This window comes from Myotis nattereri, assembly GCF_964212035.1.
Source record: "Myotis nattereri genome assembly, chromosome: 17".
Classification (NCBI taxonomy): Eukaryota; Metazoa; Chordata; class Mammalia; order Chiroptera; family Vespertilionidae; genus Myotis; species Myotis nattereri.
In genome coordinates this window covers 10934059-10955892 of record NC_138092.1, presented here as the reverse complement: position 1 = coordinate 10955892, position 21834 = coordinate 10934059, and the positions used below count along the sequence as shown (strand labels likewise).

Below are 21834 nucleotides of genomic sequence, written 5' to 3'. Positions count from 1 at the left end.
CACTACCCTCATCCCCACCCCCTACCCCGCCAAAAAGTTAATAATCGGCCTGCTCATCCATTTAGCTAACATGCTCTGTGTTGTGCAGAAGAGCTTTCTTCTCTCCGTCAGGGGGAACTGTGGTCCCTGTATCAGGTGAGAAATGGAAGCCTGTGGTTGAGCGAAGAGCAAGCCAAGAGCGATATTTCTGTGAACAGTTGAGGAGTCGTACACAGGCTGGGACACCCAGTGTTTTGATGGCCGCCTTCGGGAAGGCAAAGAGACAGTTGTTCAGTCGCTTTTGTAGCACTGCTTGGTTGAATCAAAGGCCTAGCAAATAAGTCTTATAAGGAAGAGTTAAAATAATTGGTTTAATTTACCAGGAAAAGAAGACTAAAGGATGACCTAAGTTTCCATCGTAGATGAAAGGGTTTTTAAATGAAGAAGGTTTGGTCGTGATGCTTTCCGTGCCCGCAGAGGATTCAAGGAGAAAACAAACCAACAGGCGAAACCTTGAATGGAAAAGGAGATTGTTGGCTTAGGGCTCCATAAGTAAAATGCAGCCCTAAAAGTAGTGAAGTGCCTAATTCTAGTAATTTTTAAGGAAAAAAACAACAACTATTGTTGGTATTTTTACTTGCCTGATGTCAGAAAAGTAAACATTCGTATTTTTTTAAAATATATTTTATTGATTTTTTACAGAGAGGAAGGGAGAGGGATTAAGAGTTAGAAACATCGATGAGAGAGAAACATCCATCAGCTGCCTCCTGCACACCCCCTACTAGGGATGTGCCCACAACCAAGGTGCATGCCCTTGATCAGAATCGAACCTGGGACCCTTCAGTCCGCAGACCGACGCTCTATCCGCTGAGCCAAACCGGTTCGGGCAACATTCATATTTATCATTTCAGTCCATGGATATCATCTCTTTGGGGGGGAAAAAAAAGGAGTTGCTTCAGATTATCTTAAGGACCTCAAAAAAGAAAAAAAAAAGATAAAAAAATAAAATTGAGAACTCAGGCTTACATTAGAGTTTTCTTGGGGATAGGAAAATTTAGACATTTAGTCAATATTTATTGAACCTTCAGTTTATTAGAGTTAGGTCTGTTTTTTGGCATGTTGTTCATCATAAATTTGAGGTGTAATTTTCTTATTAATTCCCTAAATACTGGGGACAGGGTGGCAAACAGCCGATACGGATAAGGACCCTGTCCTCATAGAGCTGATGTCCGGTGGGGAGACAGACAGGAGACACCTAAGTGCATGAACAGGAAGTATGACAGATGATGATAAAATGCTCACAGTGGCCACCTGAAGTCGGGGGTATGATAGGATGACTGGGGGGCTCTGTTAGATCAAAGTGGTCAGGGAAGACCTCTCAGAGGAGGTGACAGTTAAGCTGAGAGCTGAGTGACTAAAAGGGGCCATTGTGCAAAGATCAAGGGAAAGACCCCTCCAGGCAGCAGTTAGTGCAAAGGCCCAAAGGCAGGAGCAATCTGAGGACTGCCAACCCTAGGGAGGAAAAAAGGCCATTTGTGGCTGGCGCAGGTTGGACCATCCCCAGAGTGAGTTGTACAAGATGAGGTGAGAGAAGTTGGCTGGGGCTTTTATATCCAGGAAGGAGGGTGTGTGTGTGTGTGTGTGTGTGTGTGTGTGTGTGTGTGTGTATTTCAGAGAGTCAGAGAGGAAGGGGGAGAGAGAGAGAGAAACATCAATTATGAGAGAGTATCATCAATTGGCTGCCTCCTTCACGACCCCCACTGGGGATCAAGCTCATAACCTGGACATGTGCCCTGACTGGGAATTGAACTGTGACCTCCTGGTTAGATCAACGCGCAGCCACTGAGCCATGCCAGCCAGGCTGGATTCTATTCTTTTTTTTTTTTTTTAAATATATTTTATTGATTTTTTACAGAGAGGAAGGGAGAGAGAGAGTTAGAAACATCGATCAGCGAGAAACATCGATCAGTTGCCTCCTGCACATCTCCCACTGGGGATGTGCCCGCAACCCAGGTACATGCCCTTGACTGGAATCGAACCTGGGACCTTTCAGTCCACAGGCCGACACTCTATCCACTGAGCCAAACCGGTTTCGGCTGGATTCTATTCTTAATGTGATAGGAAACCATAGGAATTACTGGATCTAACATATTTTTACTACATGTATCATTCTGGATGAATCTCATAAACATAATGCACAGTGAAAAAAAGCAAATGAAAGCAGTATGACCCCCCCTTGTATAAAGTCCAGACAGATGCAAAAGTAAGCAGGGTGTCATTTAGGGATACATAGAAATGTGATAAACTATCAAGAAAGTGAGTGGTAAACACAAAGTTCAGTACAGTGGCTCCTGGGGAGGTCATAGGAGAGAGGAGTGCAAGTGGGGAGTGGCATACAATAGACTTCAAACTATTCCTTAGTTTCGGGCCACACAAATGCTTGTCATATCACCATAAATATCTTATATGTATATCACATGTATGCTCTAGGAATAAAATATTATCCAGATTGTGTTTTTAAATAATTCCTCTGGCTGCTGAATGGCTGGATTGTAGAGGGGCAAGAGTAAAATTAGAGGTGACTGAGAAGCCGTTGCAGAGGTCAGAGGGTGAAAGGGAGTGAGGCGGGGGGAGCAGTGTGGTGGTGTCACCTGCTGAGGGGGTGAAGACCCCAGGAAGAACAGGTAGGGAAGGCAGGCAATCCAGGGTTAAGTGTTGCCCATACTCGTGGGATATGGCTATTAAACGTGCATGTGGAGATGTCTAGTAGAGTTGGATAAATGAGACTGGAGTTGTAGGCAGGTCGGGACTGGAGATCTAGATCTGGGCACCACTGGCATGTAGATGATGCTAGAGCTCTGGGCCTGGACAGCTGAGGCTTTAAGTATTGTTCTCCAATATTTATAGTTGTCCTTAGGGACTCTAGTCACCTCACCAACTCTCATAACTTGCAAAGTCAAAGAATTGCGACATTCTGAAGACTTTGTATAGAATAATTTATACTTTATTCTTTTTGTTTTATTTCTAGATTTTAGAAATATTGATTTTCTGCATTCTCCTATATTTCTATAAAAGAAAAGGAATGAAGCACATTGTGATTCTACTAACCCTGGTGGCACTTCTAGGTAAGGATATATTTTGTTTCCTAATTTTCTAATCTAGCCATGCTAAGTCAAAAAGATTTCAAGGAAAATATTTGAGCATTCTGTTCCTTTCTCATTGTTTCTACTTTTCAACTCTGATTTGTAGAAAGAAACTGTGTCTCAATTATGCAAACTAGACTTTGTATGTCTATTACAAAAATTGATATATATTTAATTCTTTAAAAGATATATTTAGCCCTAACCGGTTTGGCTCAGTGGAGAGAGCGTTGGCCTGGGGACTGAAAGGTCCTAGGTTCGATTCCGGTCAAGGGCATGTACCTTGGTTGCGGGCACATCCCCAGTAGGAGGTGTGCAGGAGGCAGCTGATCGATGTTTCTAACTCTCTATCCCTCTCCCTTCCTCTGTAAAAAATCAATAAAATATATTTTAAAAAGATATATATGTATATTTGTGTATATATATATATATATAGCAATTTTTACTATTTGGTCATTTTATTTGCTCTCTAATAACTTCAGGTTTCTTTTTTTTTTTGAAATAATTTTAAAATGTAAAGACAGAAAAATAATTACAAAAATATTTCCCACATGTTAAGAATGACTTGGAGTTGAGTGTTGAGGTTACAAGTGATTTTCATTTTTCTTTTCAAGCTTTTCTGCATTTTCCAAATTTTCTTTAAAGAACATGTATATTTATATAGTTTTTAAAATTAGTTTAAAATTTATTTATAATCCCACTACTTAGAGTATGTAGGTTCTTCTAATCTTTTTTCTGTGTATACACAAGTACTCTCTATTTTTATATATACAGTATTAGAATGAGAATGCATTACAATTTTGTATTTCCATCTGTCCTCATCAACCAACTTCCCTCCACCAAAAAAAAAAAAATCTTAGAAGAACTTGATACCAGTCTAGAAATAACTTTCAGAGTTATAATAAATAGTGATTAATCAGTTGGTGATTGTGCATGCTTTGAAAATGCAATGATCAACTCGAGCAACTAATAGTTGGTTTAGCTGTTTAGTAAAGAATTTCAGTTTTGTTTGTATCTTGTGTTTAAGTATAATTTAACAGGTGGTGGTTGAATTCGATGATTTTTTAAAAGTCGGTGACCTTTAAGGGCGTTGGCAGTCCGAGGTTCTACGGCTCATGGAACAGTGTGTTCAGCTGTTTCTCCATCAGTGATCCCTTTGGGAATCCAAGCTGTTCCGACTACAGGACCATAATCACATTGTGCTCTGATTACAAGCAACGTGTTCAGGAGAAATCAAGGTCCCTCAAGAGCAAACTTTACAAACTTAAACCATCGAGTAACACACATCTCGAGAGATACTTGACATTCCCTAGGTCCGCTGAGATGTGACTGTTGTCGTACTCTGTAGAAAATATGTAGAAGGCCAGGTCAAAAGACATTTTAAAACGAAGAGATGCTCAGTTGTAAGGGCCTCTTTGTTCGGATTGGGGGTTTGCTTTTAGAATTTATTACCGGTCTCCTCTGTTAAGTGTGACTTAGAACAGAAAGAAAATGCCTAATTTGGAAGTGTGCCCTAGTACCCTTCAAGTTAAAGTATACTTTCAGTTTTTGGAAAAGGAGATTCTGGAAGGCTTTTCCTAGTTGGAACACTTCACCTGCTATTTAAACACTATATATATATATATATATATATATATATATATATATATATATATATATATATATTTTTTTTTTTTCTTTTTAGAAGCTAAAAGGAGTAAAGTTCAGATATATTATGACCAGATATCAACAGCAACAAAAACAGTATTTCTCCTTCCCATTGCCTTTGACTTATAATTATATTTGATTTCATGTAAAACTTTTTTATTTTTCTGTAGGTTTCAGCTAATTTATGGAATCATAGGTAACATAATTTCAAGAGACCTGGGCAAAAGGGAAGCCCTGTCTTCTTCCTACAGAAACATGATGTTTCCAGAAAATGCGTCGTTGCTTTCACGTTGATAGAACCTTGTCAAGTCACTTTTTCTTCATTGCTATTTGGAAACTAAGAAAGATGTGTTCCCATAAGGGACAGGTTCCTCTTTAGCGTAGAAAGTGTGTAGACATGCTTGTGTAAACCTTAGATTTATGGTTGACTCTGAGAAATGAATACTCAGGTCCTGCTTCCTGTTAGTGTCATCTTCAAAAGATATTTTAATGAAACTTGTAGGCATTTATTAGCAAAGGGTTCACGCGTAGACCAAGTACTACTCTTAGTAAACTCACAGAGTGAGTTGCTTTTCAGTTTTCAGTCTTCTCATCTATTTGGCTTTACATTTTTTTCAGTATAGCTTCATAGTTATTTTCCCATTAACGTCACGTGGACAATCCGACTTTTCTTATCTCCTCCCTTCGCTGTTTTCTCCTTTCCCATCTCTTAGTAATTATAACCTCTATAGCATCCTTTCAGCAGTTACGGCTGGAAAATAAGCATCTTGCTCCAAAGATAAAAAGCAGTCACACAGCAGATCTTTAGCTGATAGAAGCCAATCTGAAGTCCAGCCCAGCTTCAACACCAGGGCTGCTGCTTAGCTAGAATCTTCATGTTTAAAGCATCATGGGGGTATTTACCACTGTGCCATGTACACTGAAGATATTTGTCATTCTGTCTCAGGTATGTATTTTATTTGTGTTCTTTGTTTTGTTTTTCAGCCTCATTGACTGTTATTTCAGTGAAAGCTGTCTCAGGCATGATCGCTTTTTCTGTGACGGATAAAATGCAGCTAACGTATCCCATCTTCTATATAATGTTGATCATCATGATAGCATCTTGTGTTTTCCAAGTCAAGTAAGTTAGCGTCCCTGTCCTCACCAATCTTTCAGCATTCCTGTGCTTCTCTGAGCATCCGTCTTTCTTGGCTTCAGATGATCATTAAAATTAGATGCAACTGACTTAGAAGGGTGAAGGGTCTACAGCTTATCCTCAGCTAAAATGCCTTGCAATAGCCTTCACATCCAATAAGGAGTTTTTACTGAGCATTGCCTTCACATCTTGTGAGCTCTAAAGTGCAGCCATAATCCAGCTAAGTGCACTCTGATACTTTCCTGATGCTCTTCTGCTTGTAATTAATATCCATCGTACACAGGTTGTCATTAGCAATAAATCAAAGGGGCAGGTCCACATCCAGATTTCTTTTCTAAGTATAGGAAATACATGAACCTTTCACCTTCACTTCTTAGCTCATGCTCATTAATTGCCCAGAGATGGACAAAACCAGACGTTTGGCCGGGAGGGAAATCCTTTCCTCAGAACTTTGTATCTTTGGCCAGAATTTGCTTCGTACCCAAGGGACTGTGGAATGATTGTTTTATGTTTCTCCTGGGGCCTAATAGTGGTGACATGGAACATTTTTAATTTCTGCTCTCCCCGCCTCCCCCTAACCCCTCTGCTCCAACGGCTTCTCCTCCATGTCACATGGGGAGGATGCCTTTGCCTGTGAGACTCTCGAGTCAACCAGAAAGTTTTCTGTTTACCCCCTAAGTGCTATGCAGAGCCACCATCCCAGTGCCAGCGAGGAAGTCAGAGCCCAGACTCAGGAAGAGATTGGTTCCCTTCTTAGTCCTAGAAGTCCAGTCTCATTGTCATGGGTTGGCTATAGGCCCTGTAACTAGGAGTGTGGACAATTACCGGAGAAAGCAATGTTTTGTCACTGTTTCATTAGTCATTTCCTTATAAGACTGAGTGTGTTTCTAATACTTGAGTCTTGCTGTTTTGTCTCTTCCCTTCTTCTGAATTAATCAGGGCTGCTCTACTACCTTTTAGAATGTAACGATTAGCTTTATGAATGTAAAAGGTAGAGACAGTCAAAGGTAAACTGCATTCTTATCACCCTTGTTTCCGTCTCTACATCTTTCACACTGGAGCTGGGTGAACGCACTAGAACTGTAGAACTGTGGCTTTCAGCCCTGGCTGCCCATTAAAATTACCCGAGGAGACTTAATTACACATATATATGTGCGTATATGTATACACACAGGCACGCATGTATATACAGGCATAGGCACACCTGGGCTTTGCCCACAAAAAAATTTTTTTTTCCAATTGCTCAAGAATAGGACCTAAGCATTCATGCTTTTTGAAAGCACCCAGGTGATGTCAGTGCAATGCACTGCTCTAGAGAAGGTTCTAGTCCAGTGATGGCGAACCTATGACATGCGTGTCAGAGGTGACACGCGAACTCATTTTTTTGGTTGATTTTTCTTTGTTAAATGGCATTTAAATATATAAAATAAATATCAAAAATATAAGTCTTTGTTTTACTATGGTTGCAAAGATCAAAAAATTTCTATATGTGACAGGGCACCAGAGTTAAGTTAGGGTTTTTCAAAATGCTGACATGCCGAGCCCAAAAGGTTCGCCATCACTGTTCTAGTCCCAGACAGGGCCTCACAGCACAGTGCAGGAACCTGAATTCGGTTGGTCGCCAATGTGAGAAGCTGAGTTCCCACATGTGCTCTGCAGCTGGAGCCCCAAGCATTGTTTTTGAAACATTAAACATTCCTTTTACTTCTCCATCTTCTTTCTTGGCACGTGGCATGTCAATGCATAGCTCTACTATTCCCTCGATATGATATTTAACAGATTCTGGGGTCTATCGTAATGAATCAGCCGCAGTGTGATACCGGTCCAGCAGCTTGAATTGCTTCCAACTCAAACTTCTGTGGCCTCAGAATATGATTAATTGCTTTTCATTGTTACTGTTGTTGGTTTAAACAGACCATAAAACCTGACATCTGATCTCATACATCAGATGCATATAAGCTATGACTGCTGATTGGAAATGCCCTTCTACTGCACTTCCTTTCCCTTTGTAGTTGTAGCTGAAGAACATGCATTTCTTGATGTTATTGTTAACTTATTGCTGAGCATCTCTTAAGGCCAGAGCTTCAGGAAGTGCCTTCTGCTCTAGGTTCCTGAATCAAGCCACGAATCTCTACAGTACGGCAACGGTGGTGCCCATTAACCATATTTTCTTTACAACCAGTGCCATTATTGCAGGTGAGTTTTGGCTTTCTGTACTTAGGTGTTCTACCCCCACAACACGCATATGAAAAAAGCAAGGAATCCTTCGGTTATTAGGATCTGCACAACCCATGTCCTCCCAGCCTCACACAGTGTCTGAGTTTCCTCCTTCACCCCTCTAGGACATGCTCTTCTACTGTGTGCGAGTGCTCCCCAGGGCCGTCCGCCTCCCGAGACAGCTCAGTCCCGTTTTAAATTACTCTAATTATTTCGAGAGCTCTAATTATTAGAAAGTGTTTCCTTATATTGGACAGAAACTAGCCTCCCTGTGAATTCAAGACGCTCACCTTAATTCTGCTTTCTGGAGTCTTCTCCTTGCCAGCCCTGCTGGTGATCAGAGCAGTGGAAGGGTCCTCTTGTGTCTTGTCTTTGGGCCAAACACCACAGGTCCATTCACTCGTCCATCTCTGGCCTTCACCGCCTGGATCAGCGAGTGGGGCCCAAAACAGAACCCAGTGTTCCAGGAAGGCCAGACAGATGAGAACAGAAACTACTGCTTTTGTTGTTCTGGCCTCTGTTTTTCTACTATTGCATTCTTTTATTTTTATGGACAGTTTTTTAATGTGTCAGACACAATAGTGTTTTAAAAATATGACATTTAAACTTGGTTCCGACCCAAATACAGTAGATCCAGGTATATCACTCCCACGTTTGGTACTGATTTCCCCTTGTTCTTTGGCTTATTGGATAAATTCTCCACCGTGTCATATTGAGATTTCATTTCCTATTGCAAAAGGTCTGTATTTTGGAGGTAGGTAGGGGATTATCTGTTTCCTAATTGGCTCATCTTTTTTACTTCATGGCAAGCAATGTGACTGCCAGTCGGTAATTTTAAAAAGTAATTAATACATTTTCTGGGTTCTCTTTGGCATGTTCAGATTGCCAGCATCACTTACTCTTGTGCTTTGGGGCCATTATTAAGGGTGACTTGAACCCAGGCTCTACACTGGCACATAGTCAACCTGACAACCAAGACGGCTGCTGACTCAGTATGTACAGCATGGATATGCTGGACAGAGGGAGGCCTCATGTCCCGGGGGTGTGGGATTTCGTCATGCAACTCAGGACAGCCTGCAACTTAAAACTTAGGAATTGTTTACTTCTGGAATTTTTCACTTAATATTTTTGACCCTGGGTAACAGAAACCACAAAAGCGAAACCGAGGCTAAAGGGGGCCTCCTCTATTGACATAATTTGAAAAACAATGTGTGGCTATTGTAAATATTCTTATCCTAAAATGTTGTCTTCTATTCCTGTTATAGGCATCATATTTTATAAGGAATTCCTTGGTGCCGCTTTTCTCGCCATGTTTATATATTTTTTTGGGTGAGTAAATGCCTGAGGTAAGGTATATGAAATGCTATTACTTTTATGTAGGATTGTTGGCATTGTACGTGAGGCATAGAAAACTGGAAAATTATAGAAGAGACAACCGTTTCCTGAGCTCCTAAAGGAAACATTTTTCAATTGAACACCCTACACAAGGCTCCGTGACTTTTGGCTTTGTGATTGAGGTATCTGTCCGAGGGTTCTGAAACATTGGGACTTTCAGTTCCAGCTAAAGTCAAGTTAAATCCACTGGCTCCTTGTAGCTACTCCATGCCTTTTCATACTATAGCAGACCTGTCTCAACCTTGGGGACGCCTAGGTTAGATCTCAATCAGGGAACCGTGGACACCTCTAGGATCACCTAGAATAAAAGACCGTGACGGGCAGATCTAGCTTTGGACCTAATGCCATCAGATTGGTGACATCCCTTTCCTGGGTCTGGGCGCCCAGCTTTAACCCTTCATTGCTGGGCATCATTGCCAACATCCTCGCAGAGAACAGGACTTTGACGGAGGACCACCGACGTATAGGATCATCCGTTGGTTCCAAATGGCAATCCAATGATGCTTAATGATTCTTTTTTTTCTTTATTAAGGTATTACATATATGTCCTTGCCCCCCCCCCACCCCCACTAATGCCCTCACCCCCCCTGGTGTCTGTGTCCATTGGTTACGCTTATATGCATGCATACCAGTCCCTTGGGTGATCTCTTCCCCTTACCCCTACCTTCCCTCTGAAGTTTGACAGTCTGATTGATGCTTCTCTGTCTCTGGATCTATTTTTGTTCATCAGTTTATGTTATTATATTCCACGAATGAGTGAGATCATGTGATATTTATCTTTCTCTGACTGATTTATTTTGCTTAGCATAATGCTCTCCAGGTCCATCTATGCTGTTGCAAATGGTAGGAGTTCCTTCCTTTTTATAGCAGCATAGTATTCCATTGTGTAGATGTACCACAGTTTTTTAATCCATTCATTTGCTGATGGGCACTTAGGCTGTTTCTAAATCTTAGCTATTGTAAATTGTACTGCTATGAACATAGGGGTGCATATATCCTTTCTGATTGGTGCTTCTAGTTTCTTGGGATATATTCCTAGAAGTGGGATCACTGGATCAAATGGGTGTTCCATTTTTAGTTTTGAGGAAACTCCATACTGTTCTCCACAGTGGCTGCACCAGTCTGCAAGCTCACCAGCAGTGCAAAAGGGTCCCGTTTTCTCTGCATCCTCACCAGCATTTGTCATTTGTTAATGATAGCCATTCTGACAGGTGTGAGATGGTACCTCATTGTCGTTTTGATTTGCATCTCTCGGATGATTAGTGACTTTGAGCATGTTTTCATATGTCTCTTGGCCTTCTGTATGTTGTCTTTTGAAAAGTATCTACATAGGTCCGTTGCCCATTTTTGGATTGGGTTATCTTCCTTTTGTTAAGTTGTATGAGTTCCCTGTAAATGTTGGAGATTAAACCCTTATCAGAGATAACTTTGGCAAATACGTTCTCCCATGCAGTCAGCTTTCTTGTTTTGTTGATGGTTTCTTTTGCTGTGCAGAAGCTTTTTGTTTTGATGTAGTCCATTTGTTTATTTTCTCTTTAGTTTCCATTGCCTTAGGAGCTGTATTGGTGAAGATATTGCTTCAGCATATGTCTGAGATTTTGCTGCCTGTGGATTCCTCTAAGATTTTTATGGTTTCCCGTCTTACATTTAAGTCCTTTATCTATTTTTTTAAATATATTTTATTGATTTTTTACAGAGGAAGGGAGAGGGATAGAGAGTTAGAAACATCAATGAGAGAGAAACATTGATCAGCTGCCTCCTGCACACATCCAACTGGGGATGTGCCCGCAACCAAGGTACATGCCCTTGACCGGAATCGAACCTAGGACCCTTCAGGCCACAGGCTGACGCTCTATCCACTGAGCCAAACTGGTCAGGGCCCTTTATCCATTTTTGAGTATGGTGTAAGTTGGTGGTCTAGTTTCATTTGTATCTGTCCAATTTTCCCAACACCATTTATTGAAGGGATTGTCTTGACTCCATTGTATGCTCTTGCCTCCTTTGTCAAATATTAATTGAGCATAGTGGTTTGGGTCGATTTCTGGGTTCTCTATTCTATTCCATTGGTCTATATGTCTGTTCTTGTGCCAGTACCTTTGTAATACAGCTTGATATCTAGTATTGAGATCCCTTGTACTTTGTTGTTCTCTCTCAGGATTGCTGCAGCTATTTGGGGTCTTTTTTTATTATTATTATTCCAGATGAATTTTTGGAGAGTTCGTTCTAGGTCTGTGAAGTATTTTAATGGGGAGTGCATTGAATCTATAGGTTGCTTTGGGTAGTATGGACATTTTATCTGGTATTCTGCATGGCCGTTGTAATGCAAACTGGAGCCCAGACTACTCTCAGCATAGAAAACCATCTATCTTGAAAATCCAGTTTCATAAGATATTTGGGCAAGGCTAAACTTCTGAGATCTGGAAACTGTGACTATTCTTATGGCCAAGGACAACTAAATTTCTTAGAAAATTAAAGAATAAATTATTTTTTTGTGCTCGTTTTGCATGCCAGTAATGGGTCTGGGCATGCATGGATAGAAAATGAGACTTAATGTCTACCCAGAGGGTTTAGAGCCTGAATTAGCCTCCAGATGGTAAAAAGCTGGGGCGGAGATGTCTTGGAAGCTCTCCAAGGCTTGGTTCTGAGGACAAATATTATTGGCTGCAGCAATTAAGTTTTAGGCAGCTTACCATGGGAAACAGGAAGAGCAAAACCAGTGGAATTTATGCCACCATGTGGAATATGGGGCTGTTATTTAATACCATGCGTTGTCTCAGCATTCTGTATTCATGTTATTCTTACAGGTGTTTTCTGTCATTCCTGGGTGTGTTGTTGGTCACAAGAAACCGAGAGAAGGAACATCTGCCACAGTCTTACATTGATTTGGGGAATATTCCTGGTAAAACTATATTCTTTCATTTATAAGAGAAAATGTTATTCTCATAAATTAATAGCTGCGGGTATTATTTTGGGTGTTAAATTCATAGAAAACATATTTTCAAAACATAAGCACTTAATGATAATACCAGAGGTGATGTTTTGACTGTGCTAATACTCATCTATTTGAATGTCAGGTTTGCACAGAACACGGGCTACAAGAGAACTGACCCTGTTCTCTTGATTTGGGTGATATGGCAGATTTCCTCTGTGAGTTTCCTTAAATTGGAAAAGGGGAGGAGAGGAACAGGGAAGGGCTCCTAGCAGCCGCCCCGGTGCTCAGAGGGCCTTTGAGGGACAGTGAAAGGCAGAGGCCAGGCTGCTAAGGAACATCGTCCCTGGGGAAGGCGGCCTGTGCACTGTGAGGCCAAGAATAACGCTCTCCCCAGACACCTGAACACGAGTAGCTTCTTCCCCTCCTTCCCTCATTCATCCTGGTCCCTTTAACATGCCTCATCTTTCCAGGCAGTTCCCTACTTCCACTGAGAATCACTCGCTTTAGTCATGCAGACCACAGAAGCAATGTCCAGGACAAAGGAAACACTCCACTGTGTCCTCCCCTCCATCCCCAACCGTCTCCAGCTTTACAAGATTTAGGGCCGTGATGGCGAACCTTTTGAGCTCGGCGTGTCAGCATTAACTCTGGTGCCGTGTCACATATAGAAATTTTTTGATCTTTGCAACTGTAGTAAAACAAAGATTTATATTTTTGATATTTATTTTGTATATTTAAATGACATTTAACAAAGAAAAATCAACCAAAGAAATGAGTTTGCGTGTCACCTCTGACACGCATGTCACAGGTTCGCCATCACTGGTTTAGGGTGACCTGTAGGTTCCTAGACAGGAGTCGTGGTGTCCTCACAGGTTCCTCCGCCATTCTGTTAGGACCGACCCTTTGAAGCACAAACCATTAACGCCTCGTCCGCACGACTGAGAAATCGTGGCCCCGTGAATTCTGTTTCCCACGTGAGCCATCTGATCGGCTGAGAGCGTTCAGTGCAAGAATTAAGAACTAGCGTTCGTGGCAAGGTGTGCATGAGGGCGGTGACCTGTGTGGTTAGAGGTTTGGTAGGAAATGAAGCTCGCTTATTTTCAACTCTTTTTCATTTCACAAAGCCCCGTGCATAGGATCGGTGGCCTTTAGAAGCCACTCTGAAAGGCTGCCTTTCTGTGTAGTCGTGTGCGTTAGGCTCAACATAAAAGCAGACAGGGCTCCGGGGAGAAAGCTCTGGAGATGAGGGAATGCAATGTGTCAACCTCCCGGCCGACCCAGGCTGGTCTCCGTGCCCAGCGTGGCAGCCCCTGCGGGCAGGGAGATTGCCCTCTCCCCTGGGCAGCGCTGACCACATAGCGAGGGGCATGCAGTGCCCAGGGCCTTGCCTCCGCTGGCGTTTTCCTCTTCTGTTTAGAGCAGGGGTTCTCAACCTTGGCTGCACATTAGAATCACCTGGGAATCTTGTTAAAATCCTGATTTCTGGGCCTCATCCTCCGGAAATTCTGTTTCTCTGTTACTAATGTTGTGGCCCCCACCCCAGAACAAAGAGACAGAATTTCTGGAGGATGGGGCCCAGAAATCAGGATTTTAAAAAGATTCCCAGGTGATTCTAATGTGCAGCCAAGGTTGAGAACCACTGGTGTAGAGGGTGACCACCTAGTATAAAACGGGGAATAAAATGTGGCCCAGATAGAGGAGAAATTACTAAGACTTAGACTTCTCTAAGAGCTCGAACGATTTCTGTGTGATTACTATCTCCGCAGGGAAACAGACGTTGGATAAAATACAACCAGATTCAAACGGTTTATCCTGTGGAACGTTGCCTGATGGAAGTGACTCAACAAAGAGCCAAAGTGGAGAGAAGAAAGAGGTCTGAAGTGCCGAGAGCAATGGCCGTGGGCCTGTTACTCGATCCCACCTTCTTAAAAAGCTGCACATGTTCCATTTGTGTCAGCAGCTAGTTATCGCTGACATGTGCTCGCGTGCGTTCCAGGTCTCTGCCCACCTCCCTCCTGTGGACACTCGGGCCTCCCTGCGCCCTGACAGCCTAATGTTCGCATGGAATGTAACTTGAAGTGCCCCCCACCCCCGGGGCCTCTCCCTAGCCAGCCTCTGACCGCCACGCAGAAACGTGCCCGTGATCTGGCCGCTGCTCCCAGCGTCTGGGAGTGCCGGCTGCTTTGCTTTAAAGAGACACTTTCCCCCGCAGCCTGACTCCTGGAACCCAGGTTTGAGAGCAATCGCTTTTTGAAATCTTTTCTTAGACGCCCCATAAAGGTCTCACCTTTCTGTTCCTAAATAAGAACGAGGAGTCATCTTTTCTGAAAACCAGCCCTACTATGCGCCTCCTTTAAACATGAAGGGTGCCTTTAAGTTCGAGTTTACAAGTGGCATTCTGAGATGGGACAGACCAAAACTAAAGACCTTGCCAGCTTCTTAAGCAAGGGGAAAAAAACCTAAGAACTAGGACCAGTTTTTTAAATAACAATACAGAACGGTGACGATTCCTTCAGCTATTAGGATCCTATTACACTTGAATTGAAACGGAAGGAAAAACTTCATATTCTATGCCTTCATTTGCTTAGCTGTTATAATTTATCATGTGGGTTTGTATGTTGTAACTCTTAACACGTCTCAAAAAAAAATCATATTTAAATTCCTGGTGATATTTGCACTAACACAGCGTTTCTCCCCTACGTCATTATTTCAAGCTTTATAAATTCGCCCAGGTAAAAGAAACAGTTACAGAACAGGGTCCCAGCCGTTTAAATCCTAGACAAGGCACACAGCCAGGGGGTCCGTCTGAGTCTAGAGAGGAAGGCCAGGGCTCCTGTCCCCTGGAGGGCTGTTCTGTTGCAACTAATCACAAATCAACTAAGATCACATACACAGGCAGCGTCCATCATCATCAGTTACTTATGAATCTACCTAACATTTAAACGAGGAGAAAAGAGTTAGCCTTCATTGCAACCAGCATCAAATAAGAAGCCCTATCCTTCAGGACATTTCAAAACCTTCAGGTCACCTCTGACACATCAGGACAGCGAGGTCCCAGCCACTTGTCTTGCCTTTGTGCGGCTTGGTTAACACAGCCCTATGGAGACCGGCTTTCATGGCTGCAGGTCTTTGATCATGTTCCTGGTCAGACCCTGCACTCCTGACCAGACCAACCAAACCTGGCCACCAAGGCAAGATTCAAATCTATCGCCAGCATGTGCATAATAACCTAGAGCCCGTGCCTGGCTGTTGAACTCCTGCCATTGTGGAAAGTGCCCCGTTAACTCGTATAAAACAGTCGTAATTTTATGGCATGTTTTACTGAATTGGTCCAGCATGTTGGCACTGGAAGGCTCGACTCGGAAATGTGTCTGGTGTCTTAACCTACAGACTTCTGGTGACTCTTAAAACTGGTTCAAAGATGGGGAAAACCATTAGACTAAAGAGTTTTACCTGAAGGACTGAAATTATAGCTTCAGCACTTGATTTTGAGCATTGTAGAATTTTGCACAGAGACACGAGCATAATACCAGTACTTTAAAGATCACCAACATTTGCATCTTTTTTAAAGTTTTGAGAAATGACATTGACTTGCGTGTATATATATAAGCAATGGAGCAATGCTCTAGAAGTCCAGGTAACATAAAAACTATATTCAGATCTAATTTTACTTTCCATATTGCTGCCCCAAAATAAGGCGAATGAGAATTTCAGTTGTGCCGGCTTGCAAAGATGTTTTAAAATCACACAGTGCCTGACAACAACCAAAGCCAACCCAGGCTTCTTCTGGCATCATGAGTCGGGGACTTTTAGCCAACACTTGACTCATATGACTATTTGTCTAGACCAGGGGTCTGCTCACTTTTCCTTTAGAGACCCAGAGAGATGATGTTTTGGGTGCACTGGCCATACAAGTGTCGCAACTACTCCACTCGGCGGTGGTAGCATGGACGCAGCCACAGACAATACGGAAATGAATGAGCATGGCTGTGTGCCTGTAAAACCTCATTTCCACAAGCAGATGGCCGGTCCTCGGGCTGGAGTTAGCCAACCCCTGGCCTAGACTCCTCTGCCACCGCTCTACAGGTTCTTTCTCGTTCCTTGGGCACCCGGGAGCTCAAAGGAGCACCATTTCACGGTTCATGACAAGCTAATACTCAGGGAGTGTAGAACCATGTCTCGATATTCCCGTCAGGATGTTCTTGCTTATCTATACAAGATCCAAATGGTAGCTGTGAGGCCATTACTGGTGCTGAAGGTCCTCTCTTACAGGCCACGGTTCTTGTGTGTGTGTGTGTACCACCACCTCTATTGGAAAAGTCTCCCAACCCCACTCTCCAACTTGCTAACAGCGTCAGAAATGACTGGTAGTTACCTGTCCTGTGGCAGAGTAAAGCAGAAGTCTTTACCACCTGGTTGTTTTCAGTTTAAATGTCTGCTTGCCCTGTACTGCTTTCGCTACCTTGAATCGTTTGAAAAACAAACACACACACAATAAAAAACTTCTCAGGCAATGACTCAGAAGGTGTTTTTCAACCCCCATCCTCCCCCCACCCCCACCCCACACACACACACATACTCCTGGAGATCCTATTTCATGGCAGAGAAAGAAAAGGAAAGAGACACATCTCCTAGATTAGTACAATTTAGTGCTATTGAAGAGTCATGGTGATAATGTGCACGTTTTGCTCCAAAAGAAGCAGGTGCAACAGTGGACATGACTCAGTGGATGGAAACAGTGAGCCAAATGCCTGAAGCCGAGAACCCCGCTCGGCGCTTCCCGCTTCCAAGCGCACAGCTCATCCAGGAACGGTGACTGCACGCTCAGCCCCACCGAAAGCGGCTCGGCGCTTGCCAGTTCCATCGTGATCTTAGGCACATCAACGCGGCCGTTACTAAAACTGACTTTCCCAACAGCCTTCCAGACCGCTTCCCTGAAGCCCTGTGGCTGGTTCGAGAGGCAGCCCTTGAACTGGGCAGCCGACTGCAAACCTGATCCATGTGTCTGGCACCAGCGGAAACGAGTGCGTTAGTGAGGTTGCTAGATAAACACACACTTCTTTGAGCTTTGAGGGCCGCGCTCTCAGATCTGAACCTAACAGGACGGTGTGGGGAATTTAGAATTGTTACAGTCGTCAATCGTCTGGCTCTGGTGGTCAGCGTGAAGCAAAAATAAAATAAAATTCCACACATAAACAGTCTCCACGCAAATATAGACCTTCTCGGGCTATTAAACCTCGTGTTTTAGCAATTGTGGTAAACGAAGGGAAGAGCCTTCCCATCCAGGAATTCTTGAATCCATCCCCTTTCTCACCAGCCTCGGGGTCCCACACAGCAGGCTGTCCTGTGCCAGCAGAGAAAATCAGTTACAGGGCGAGTGGCCTGTCCAAGGAAGCATTCCTTGTTGCTGGAAAGGAGGGAATGCCTCCTCCCGGGCTGGTCCTCACTGCGAGTTAATGAGTCCCAACCACCATGTCGAAGAGGAACATCAGTTCCAATACCCATGCTTCGGGGTCCACCCACGGGGGCCAGCTGCTGCCGGGAGTTTCATGGCGCTCCAGGCAGAGGCAAGGTCGCCTCCGAGCTCTAGGAAAGCAGCTCCTCCCCAGGCGCTGGCAAGTGCGGAACCAAGAGGGAGCCCAGCTGTTCCCGGGGGACCGGCCTGCGTGGACCGAAGCCACTTTGCACATTTGAGCTGCTGCTCTCCAGACGCGCGCTAATCCTCCAGCGCCCGCACACCCCGCTTTGGGAGCCTTTCCCTTCACGGTTCTAATTTGAAAACCAACCTCAGAAATGTGCTGAGGTTTGGGCTCCCCTCCTTCCATCCAAAGCACCTCACCTAAACCCTCCAAGCACCAGACGCGAACAAGGCAATGAATCAGCTCAAGGACTCTTGGTCCAGGGACGCCCCGCTGGAGTGATCTGCCTGGTTATAGACCGCTAGCCCGGTTACCGCGTGCCTCCCGCTGAGCACGGGTCCATTCATTCGCTCAGCATCCTCGATCGCGTGGAGTTATTAGGAATCTAAAAGGGAGTGAGAGCCGAAGCTGGTTTGGCTCAGTGGATAGAGTGTCGGCCTGTGGACTGAAAGGTCCCAGGTTCGATTCTGGTCAAGGGCATGTACCTGGGTTGCGGGCACATCTCCCAGTGGGAGGTGTGCAGGAGGCAGCTGATTGATGTTTCTCACTCATTGATGTTTCTAACTCTCTATCTCTCTCCCTTCCTCTCTGTAAAAAATCAATAAAATATATTTTAAAAAATAAAATAAAAGGGAATGAGAATTGAAGACCAGCTCTTCGGGAGCTCACTGTCTGGCCAGAGAAACGGGGGCTTCGCTTACAGAGCCCTTGCTACGTGCCAGGCGGCGTGCCGAGGCGTTTCGCTGTGCCGCTCACTTAATCCGGACAGTTTCTCTATCGGGAGAAGGGTCCCTTCTTTGCAGATTTAAAAACCAGGGCAAAGGCAAGAAGGGCACCTCGGGCACAACATGTAAGGAAGCTCAGCATGGGTGGCAAGGGGGCTGGCCCTGTGGTCGCAGGCCCTGGAGAGTGGCCCCTCGCTGCCTCCTGGCCCTGGCAGGGGAGTTCAGGGACTTGGCCAGTGCCATCCAGCTGGCAAGTGGCAGAGCTGGGATCTGAACCCAGAACTGCTAACTCTGTAACCCACACTCTTACTATGAGTCCCAACAGATCAACACTGCACAGTAGAAGCACAAGGATGCTTATGTGACCGGAGTAAGGGCATGGAAGCCCACAGGAGGGGAGAGGTCACTTCTGGCTGTGGGGCTGCCTTCGAGGGAATTGGGGATTATAGTGAATTAAACGTTGCCCTCCTCCTCCCCCCGAAGATATGTCCACCGCTGAATCCCCAGAACCTATAAATATGACTTTATTTGGAAAAGGGGGCTTTCCAGGTGTAACTGAGTTAGGGGTCTTGAGATAGCTAGTATCCTGGGTTATCTGAGTGACTCCTAAACGCATCAACGAGTGTCCTTATAAGAGACAGAAGAGGAAACAGAGGAGAAAGCCACACAAGACCGAGTCATGAAGGCACAAGCCGCGGGATACCTGGAGCCGTCAGAACTGGAGGGGGAGGGACGAGCCGCCCTTAGAGCCTTTGGAGGGGCCGGCCCCGCCGACCCCCAATTTCCACGCTGTCGTCTAGAACTGAGGGAGATTTCTGCGGGTTTAAGGCAGCAGGAGTACAGGTTGAGCTGGTCTCGGAAGCCCAGGAGAGAAAGAGGAACTTCGCAGCCCGCAATAAACCCAGGGAGAGTCTGAGTCCATGTCGCAAGAGAGAGATGCCGCTGGGACGAGGAGGACGGCTGCAAGGCCCTGAGTGGCCAGCTCTGATGGAGACTCCGGAGTCTGGGCTGGACTGGGGAGGCAAATGGTGGCATGACTTCACTTCGGGGTCGGGGCCGAGGACACAATCCGTGTCTTTTCCAAAACTCACCCGTCAGAATCTAATGACATTTGCCTTCTATCTTTCTGAGCCATTCACTATCGATATTAGATACGTAATAAACGTTCACATCATGGCTGAGTTCGAGTTTCTGGCCCATCACTTCCTACCAGAAACATCCCACCTGGGCTACAGGCTGGGCAGTGACCGCTGAGACGCCCAGGCAGAGAGCTCAGCCCAGAGAAGGACGTGCTGGCCACCCAGAGCCCCGCTCTCCGGGAGACGTGGAGAGCGGCACGCAGTCGGGAGTGAACTGCGGGTGGGAGGGGACGGCTAAGGGGTGCAACCATGTCAGCAGTGACCTGAAGTGAGAAGGAAGAGGAATCGTGGCAGCAAAGAGCTACGAGCCTTGGGCAGAGGACGGGGAAGAGGGCAGATGGCACAAGAAGCAAAGACTCAGGGCGGCACCGACCGGGAGAGCCGCTGCGACTGAGCACCCAGGCCAGGCTCAGCCCCCTGGGCCACGGCCAGGCTGGCAATCGTCGCAAACCCCTCCCTTGTCCAGCGCTGGGGAGACGGTCCGTGCCCAGCCCCCAAAGGGGCCTTGTTTTCACGGCGCTCACTGGGTTTCCAAAGGATGTCAGGTGGGGCTGCGAGCCCAGAAGGGGAAGACAGAGCCCGTTTGAGAAAGGGAGGGACGCGCTATGGAGAAGTCAGATCACAGTGCAGAACTGTTCGCACCGACGGGGCAGTCTGGCGACAAGGGACAGAAGAAGGGCCCACGGAGAGGACCAGGAGGCCCTGGTGGATCCCAAGACTCATCGCATGAGCACCCCAGCCCGTTCATCCTCAGAAGCGCAGGAATGCTGACATGTGGTCATGTCGGGAGGCCGAGACGCTGCTGCGGGACAGGGGAGGAAGAAAGAGGTGCCGACGAGGACAGGAGACATCATGTGAGAGAGGTCAGTCACCGAGCCACAGGGAACCAGAGAGCTCAGCAGCAAGGGAGCCCCTTCCGCACCTCGAGCTCCGTGCCGCGCCCTCCAGGGAGGGCAGCCCTGAGCAGGCAGCCGAAGGTGTCGCCAGAGGAATGACCTGGTGACAGTTGAGGGCGGCGTCTCCTAGCAGTGCCCCCCCAGGCTCCTGCTATACCCCCAGACCCAACCAGGAATCCCAGGGCTAGTTGGCTCTGCCCTCGGGAAGGTTCGGGCATCCTTCCAGCCCGGGTACGCCATGGCCACCTTCTCGCTTTGGCCTGGAGGTCTTCAGGACACAAGTAGGGACACAGGGACACACACACACACACACACACACACACACACACACACACCAAGTCCTCAGCCGGGGCTGGGAAAGCCAGCGTTGGCAGGGGGCAGACATCTGTCCCCGGGCACGGCGCTCCCCTCCCTGGCCACCCGTGGGCCTCTCTGTAAAGCAAACCACCTGCTCCTGGCCTGCCGGTCTCCACCAGGAAGGAGGAGTGACAGCCCTGGCACCGCCCGCTCCTGTTTGTGTTCACGGAGGAGTCTGTGGAATCCAGACTCCTTCTCCACCCAAAGCAGGGAGAGTCAAGACAGCACCAAATAAAAATAGATTCCTGGCGGCTCCTGCAGCTCAGCCCCACGGCTCCCCCGCAGGCGGGCGGGGTTCCCCTGACATCTGGACAGAGGCCGCCTCCCAGGGACCCTGGAGGGGGACTTTCTCCCCCGGGTTCCTCTTGCCCTCCCTTCTGCTGAGTGGAGGTTTGTTGGATCGGGGAGTCTGCTGGGTTCCTTTCCAAACCTCCGTCTTCCAGCCCTGGGTAGAGGCGACAGATGGCGGGCGCTTGCTTCCCGGCCCGCTGGCCTCGGAGGAAGGTGCCGGGGAAGAGCAGGTGACAGAACATAAACTGACTGTGGGAAGAGGGGCCCGCGGCCTCCCCCCCTTCATGGCTCCTTCCGAGCAACATGCACAAAGTCGATGGCACAGGCGCAGGCGGCAAGACA

The 21834-nt window shown here is 45.9% G+C and overlaps 1 protein-coding gene across 2 annotated transcripts in view; it reads left to right on the top strand.

Annotated features, from left to right (window-relative positions):
* The window catches only part of NIPAL2 (NIPA like domain containing 2), a 63852-nt gene extending 46895 nt beyond the window's left edge, over positions 1–16957 (top strand). Inside the window, exons 6-11 of one of the 2 annotated variants that reach the window (XM_081111304.1) lie at positions 3008–3104; positions 5751–5886; positions 8009–8097; positions 9384–9447; positions 12318–12412; positions 14212–16957. In XM_081111304.1, the coding sequence (XP_080967430.1) occupies positions 3008–3104; positions 5751–5886; positions 8009–8097; positions 9384–9447; positions 12318–12412; positions 14212–14324 (594 nt within the window). In that variant the 3' untranslated portion in view covers positions 14325–16957. The remainder of the gene's footprint in view (positions 1–3007; positions 3105–5750; positions 5887–8008; positions 8098–9383; positions 9448–12317; positions 12413–14211) is intronic. The other variant, XM_081111305.1, reaches the window with a different exon arrangement.
* Positions 16958–21834: the final 4877 nt, after the last annotated feature.